A 7,336-nucleotide genomic window follows, 5' to 3' on the forward strand; every position below is an offset into this window, starting at 1 on the left:
ACTAATGAATGAATGAATGGTTATTGGACTTTTGTTGAGGGAGAGATCACAGACTCCTTGTGAGAACTGTGAAAACCATGTCCCCTTTTCTTTAAAAACAACGAAAGCAAACAGATAACGTCACACGCACTTCAGAAGATTCAAGATTCCTTTCATACTCTCTCTACCCTTTACATGATTTTTTTCCACCAGGGGAAGACGTTTCTACCTTCTCAAACATTACAGGATTTCTTAGACACAAGGGCCCTTGCCCCCTTCAAAGGTTTTATGTCTCAGCCTCTTCCTAACATAAGGCACCTTTCACCACTCTCCCCTCACCCGGTCTCCTGAAACTAGAGTTGGTCTTGTCACCTCTGTGAAGACAGAGATGTTAATGATCACAACTCAGTGACCATCACCAACAACAGCTGTTTTCAGGCACTAACTTGGCAGTTCCTGATCTAAGCCCTTCTGCACATATGAACACGTTTATTAATCCTCAAACGAACCTTTAAGGATTTCTCTGAGTGAGATGTTTAGAAGGAGGAGGAATAAGGGGTTGGTTGTCTCAGATCAGATGCTCTTGTAGAGTACTCTGTTGCTCCCTAAATATAGCTGTGAATCCTCAAGCTGTTGCTCAATGTCTGGCTGGCCCCTACCCACTCTTCTGGCATTAATTTTCAGCCCTCCCTGTCACGTATCTCCCTTCTACATACCCTGCATTCCAGCAAAACTGACCAATGCATCACATGCCGGACACACCCAGCAGTGTCCACCCCAGGGCCTTTGCATGTGTTTCTGCCTCAAGAGAGCTCATGCCCATGGGCGTTGGAGTCTAACAACCTTTGACCATCTCCTAGTATTGTTACCGCCTTAGCAGGTTCAAGAGGAAGTCAATACATGGGGACAGCAGGGGTTACAGCAGAGAAACCGTTTAATATCGCAGGCACCTTACGAGGAGGAGGGAGGAAGTTCTCAAATCCATCTCCCCAAGAATTTGGGAGAAAGGGTTTTTAAAGATCGTTTGGCAGGCAAAGGGCTAGGCAGTGGGGTCTGCTGCTTGGCTGGGCTCGGGGTGGAGCCACAGGGGTGTAGAAATTGCCTTCTTGTGCTGAGTCAGTCCTGGGTGGGGGCGGCAAGACCAGTTGAGTTAGTTCCTTGGTGTGGGCCACTGGTCTCGGTGGGTCAGCCGATCCACTGCAATGCGGGGCCTGGAAGATATCTCAAAAACTAGCCTTAGGTTTCACAGGGTGACGTTATCTACGGGAGCAATGAAGAAAGTCAATCTTTGTCACCATTTGCTGTGTGACTCCTGAGTCGTAAGCACTTACAGGAAAGCAAGCCAGGGGACAGTGGCAGGGTGCATATATATTTCCCCTACCACAGTTCCCAGCTTGCGGCCTTTCATTAATTTTATAAAGGGCAGTTTCAGTTTCATTTCTTGAAAGCTGTTGACCTTTAGTGAGGGACAAAACCTCTCCGAACTTCAGTTTGCCCTTGTACGGTATGGAGTGAACAATGTGTATCTGATAGATACAAGTCATGCGTCCCTTAATGATGGGGAAGAGGGCTGAGAAATGTGTGACCTGGTGATCTTGTCGTGCGAGTGTGAGCACCATAGCGTTCGGGTGCCGCAGCCTGCCACGCACCCAGGCTGTGTGGTGTGGTCTGTGGCTCCCAGGCTGCAAACCTGGGCAAGCTACTACACTGCAGCTGCAGGTAATTGTAGCACAGTGGTACGCATTTGTGTATCTGACAGATCTAAACGTGGAAAAGGGATCGTAAAAATATGGTATTATAATCTCATGGGACCACTGTCCTACATACGTGGTCCGTTGTTAACAGAAACATCATATATAGCACATGACTGCATGGAATGAGGACTAAAGGTCATGGCAGGCTGGGCGCGGTGGCTCACGCCTGTCATCCCAGCACTCTGGGAGGCTGAGGAGGGAGGATTGATCGAGCTCAGGAGTTTGAGACCAGCCTGAGCAAGAGCGAGATGCCGTCTCTACAAAAGAAATAGCAAAATTAGCTGGGCGTCATGGCATGCACCTGTAGTCGCAGCTACTCAAGAGGCTGAGGCAGGAGGATTGCTTGAGCCCAGGAGTTTGAGGCTGCAGGGAGCCATGATGACGCCACTGCACTCTAGCCCCGGTGACTGAGCGAGGCCCTGTCTCAAGAAAAAAGAAAAAAAAGGTAATGGGCAATTCATCTAAAAGAGGGAGGTGTAGAAATAATAATAATCATATTGTCATAAACTACATAATAATATTAATGTTAGTAATAGATGTTAATCCATGCTATATTATTAATATCAATAATATAATTATAGGAATACATAATAGTGTGAATAATATGAAATAAATATTAAGGGCTTATTATAATGTTAACAAACCTTTACTATGTGCCAGGCACCTTTCTGAAACCTCTACATATATTAAGCCATAGAATTCTCACAACAGCCCTTTGATTTGCAGATGAAGAAACTGAGGTGAGGAGAAGTAGAATAATCCACCAAGGCCACGTCACTAGTGAATGACAAAGCAGAGTTTCGAACCTGGAAACCTTGCTGTCAGTCATCCATGACCAATGGACCACTGGACGTGTCTGCAGCCATGGATGTAGTTGGTACCATCCAATATGGTAGCCAAGAGCTGCACACAGCTATTGAGTTATTGGAGTGCAGCTGCTACAGCTGTACCCATAGCACTCTGTATTATGGCTGAAGAACTTAATTTTTGTTTAATTTTCATTAATTTAAATTTATATTAGCCACATGTGTCTAGCGGCTATTGTATTAAGGATCCCTTTCTTCTAATCATCACGCTTTACCTTCAGACATACAAATGTCCATGCCTAAAAGCTGTAAGAAAAGCATTCTTGGTACAGCAGATGCAGAGAAATAATCTCAACTTCCATTAAGAAATACCTCTTCCTGTGCTTCAGGGACTATGAGAGGATGGCCTCTTATTTCCCACTTGACTTGCAGATGCCAACTCTCGGCCAATATTTCACCTTCCGCTAAACTTTATTCCAAGAAGACACAGCAAGCAGCACAGCTATGAGGGTGAAGGCAATTGCATGGGAGGCAACAGGGAGCAGTGAGGACAGGGGCAAACTGAAGGGCCAGCTGCTATTCCGCTTCTGCTGGAACACGGGCCCAGGGTGGCTGGATGTTCCAGCTTTGTTAAAAGAAGTTGGAAACCTGAAACTTTTGTGAACTCCGAGATCTTTAAATATTGACAAGGAACGCAAATATGTTTAAGTCGTGCAGCAAAACAAACACATCCTTGAACTTGAATGGGGCCCTATGCCATCCCATGGAAACATCTGACTTAAATGAATGGTTCTCAGTCCTGGCTGTGCATTAAGATCTCCTATTAAGCCTGGAGTATTTAAATACCTTCCCAGCAGGCAGGCCTGGCGAGGCTTGAGCCCAGCAGTTTTGACACTTGCTAATCCTCGACAAACAAGACCCACCAGGAGGCTCAGCCCGCAGAGGAAGCCTCCAGACCATTTCCTGCTTCCAGACCAAGGAAGCAGCCCTGGGCGGGGTGTGGACAATAAAACTGTGTGGACCTGGGGTGGGGGCTGGCGGGTGGGTGGGGCTTGCCCTGCCTGGAGTAATTTTTTTTTTCCTTTACAAATTGGAGGGGAGCAAAAATGTGAGTTGGAACAAACAGAGGCTTTACCATGGTAATTCTCTGGCTTTGAGCCAGGGGCCGTGCCTTCCCCAGGGGCTGCAGAGAACTGAGTCAGCCTGGCTGGCTTAAAGTTAAACTCAGTTTTCGAGATTGCAGTTCCTCAAAGGCAGACCAGATCATGTTTGTTAACACTGTTTCTCTCCTTTTTATCTGCCCTTTGAGTTGTGAACTAAAACAAAATCTTAAGGGTCTCCTCTCCACCAGCTGACTGAATGGACCCCCTCTTGGCCAAGAGGATATCCTAAAACTAAATTGCCTGTCACAAAGAGGGAGGCAGGGCATGCCTCATCATGCCCCCTCCCTTCTTGGGGACATCCTTTGTAACCCATTAACAGACCAAAGGGTATGCAAGACAAACCTGCAGGTCCTCAATTTACACACCAAATCTATGTCCAGTGGCTTGTCTCTGGCTGACAACTCCTTATCTTAAAACCTTCCAAGCCTTTAGACAAAGCTTCAAGTCTTTAACCAATTACAAGTCAAAGAATCTTTAAACCCACCTATAACCTGTAAGCCCCAGCTTCCAGATGTCCCACCTTTCCCACGTATTGATTTATGACTTTACCTGTAACCCCTGTCTCCCTGAAATGTATAAAACCAAACTGTAACCCAGCCACACGGAGTCCACGTGCTCAAGGCTTCTTGGGCATGACTCTGGGTCATGGTCCTCAAATTTGACTCAGAATAAACCTCTTTAAAATTATTTTACAGAGTTTGGCTCATTTTCTGTTAACACTATGTTGCCCAGGCTGGTCTCAAAAGCACAACGTTTTTTTCTAAAATATCGTGCAAATATTATCAGATAAATCTTCCTCAATGCATCTTTGTCCTCCGTTCCTTGTGCCTTTCTCTCCCCTTCTCCACCCAAACATCGAGAATGACAGAAAAAAGTCTATTACAGGACAAGATTACTTCTACATAAAGGAATAAAGGGACACAGAGGGCAAGAACTGAGGCCCAGGATGAGAGGGGAGGGGTGGTAAGGAGAAAGATGGAAGTTTTCAGATTTTTTATTAAAAAAGATTTGGGGCCACTATATATAAGTAGAATTTTGGGGTGAGAGAGAATATCCCAAAATAAAGTTTTTGTTGTAATATAGAGTGTTTATGCCCTCCTCCTCATCCCTGAGAAACTTTCAATAAATTTCTATACATTCTTTAAAAAAAATAACAAAATAAAATAAAATACCCCCACCCCTCGCAGTGGTGTCTCCTCCAAGTCTCACCTGAAACCTCACCTTGGGGGAGGGTCACCTCCCAACCCATCCCCCAGCATCGCTCAACCATCTTTCCTTTCTTTTCCAACACTTCCCTTAGGAGTTGAATTCTTTCCCCCAGATTTTACACACAGTCAGTCCTCACTGAACAACGGGATGCATTCTGAGAAACGTGTCGTCGCACGATTTTGTCACCGTGTGAACGTCCCAGAATGTACGTACACATGCCTGGACGGTATAGCCTGCTACACACCCAGGCTCTGTGGCATAGACGATTGCTCCTGGGCTACAGACCTGGACAGCACGTTCCTGAACCAAATACTGCAGATAACTGTCACACCATGGTAAGTGTTTATGTATCTAAACATATCTAAATATAGAAAAGGTGCAGGAAAAAAAAATGTGGTTATTATAATCTCAGTGATAACCCTTGTAAATGTATGACAGTCATTGACCAAAATGTCATTATGTGACACACGATCGCATTGAAGTCCTGACACCGTATCTCTGAAAGTGTGGCCTTACTTGGAAATAGAGTCCTTACAGGTATAATTAGTTAAGAGGGGGTCACCCTGGAGTGGGCTGGGCTCCCATCCAACATAACAGATGTCCTCATAAAAAGGGGAAATTTGTGTTTTTTTGGGGGGTGGGTAACTTCTCATACCTGCATGGATTCATTTATTTACTTTGTTTAAAAGTTGGCAGATCACATTACATATATTTCTCATGTACAACATGATGTTTTAAAGTATATATACATTTTGGGATAGTGACATCCAGCTAATTAGCAATTGCATTACCTCACATAGTTATAATTTCCGTGATGAGGGCATTTAACATCCGCTCTCTTTGCATTTTTCAAGACTACGATAAATCGTCATTAGCTGTAGTCACCTTACTACACAAAAGAGCTCTTGGATTTATTTCTCCTATCTAACTGCAATTATGTATCTTTTGATCAACCTCTCTCCAAACCCCTTCCCGCTACCTTCCTCAGCCCCTCTCCTTCCTGGAGTAAAAAGGGAAATTTGGACACAGACATGCGCACAGGGACGACACAGCAAGAATATAAAGGCAGATATCGGGGTGATGCTTCTACAAGCCAAGGAGCACCACAGATTGCCAGCAAACCACCAGACACTGCAGAGAGAGGCCTGAGACAGATTCTCCCCTGTAGCCTCAAAAGAACCAAACCTGCCAACACTTTGATGACCCACTTGCAGCCTCTAGAACTGTAAGATGATGCATTTCTGTGGTGGAAGCCCCTGCAGTCCACGATACATTGTTACAGCAGTCCCAGGAAACAATCTCCACCTCCCTCCTGTCTTCAGTTGTGCCTCTACTTTTACAACTGTGTTCCCTTGGAAGCCCTAAAAGCTAGCAGGGGCTCTACAAATAAATGCCCATGGAGGGACCGAATGACCCTCCCAGGGGAGGCAGGAAAAATGCAGGACCTAGTTAATCTAGAAGAAACTGGGACCTGGCCCCGTTTCTCCCACTGCATGACCTTGGGCAAATCCCGAACCCTTCAGCCTCAGTTTTCTCCTCAATGAAATGGGGCCAACAGACCAGGCGATATCCCTAGGCTCCCTGTGGGATCCTAAATCCTACACGTCACCTCCCCTCAAGCCTGTATGGGAAAATGAGGTTTCTTCTGGATGTCACAGAGAGAGAGAAGGTCCCTTCCATGATGTTCAAACCTCCTATGCTCTTCCCACTTCATAAGAGCAGTGGTCACTCGCTCCCTGAAGCTGTCACTGTGCCAGGCATGACCTATGAGATCCCATCAAATCCTCTCAGAGTGCCCTGAGAGCTCAGTGCTGTTATTACTATCATACCATTTAACAGATGGGGAAAACTGAGCCTCAGACACACCAAGTCAGCGGCCTAGGGAGTCACAGCCAGTGAGAGTTAAAAGATGGCATTTAAGCTCCGAACTCGAGCCTTCGGGGCCCACGCTTCCCACCTGCCAGCCAGCCTGGATGTGGATTACAAGATAAATATTTAGTGAGCCCCCCTCGTCCCCCGTGTGTGAAGCTTTGTTCTAGATGCTGCTGGGGACACATCAGCAAATATAAAACCAGGTCCCCCACACTCACCGGGCGCACAGGCTAGAGGGGAAGATCAAATGTGATGCTCAGTGGTGACAAAGGGTGTAAAACCAGAGAAAAAGGGACACAGGAGGGTGGGCTCTTTGGGGTGCTGTGTTTGGGGACACGGAAGAAGTGACAGTTGGGTGGGGACCCAAGCTGCAAAGGGGAGATGCAGCGGGGTTGGCACTCAAGGTTGTCCAAGGCTGTACACTCCTTTTCCTTCCTCCCAGGAAGATCTGCACTGGCAGGGGACCCTTACCTGTCGGCAGCAGGTATGGCAGGGTCAACAGCACCAGAAACCACCGCCGGCCTCCAGGGGGACCCTGCCGCGGGCCAGCCAT

General features: G+C 46.4%; 1 protein-coding gene across 1 annotated transcript in view; it reads right to left on the bottom strand.

Moving 5' to 3' along the window:
• Nucleotides 1-7,336, bottom strand: part of MUC16 (mucin 16, cell surface associated) — a 154,893-nt gene extending 147,557 nt beyond the window's left edge. Inside the window, 1 exon segment of the mRNA XM_069491483.1 lies at nucleotides 7,255-7,336. Coding sequence (XP_069347584.1) covers nucleotides 7,255-7,336 — 82 coding nt within the window.

The sequence above is a fragment of the Eulemur rufifrons genome, chromosome 2 (genome assembly GCF_041146395.1).
Source record: "Eulemur rufifrons isolate Redbay chromosome 2, OSU_ERuf_1, whole genome shotgun sequence".
Classification (NCBI taxonomy): Eukaryota; Metazoa; Chordata; class Mammalia; order Primates; family Lemuridae; genus Eulemur; species Eulemur rufifrons.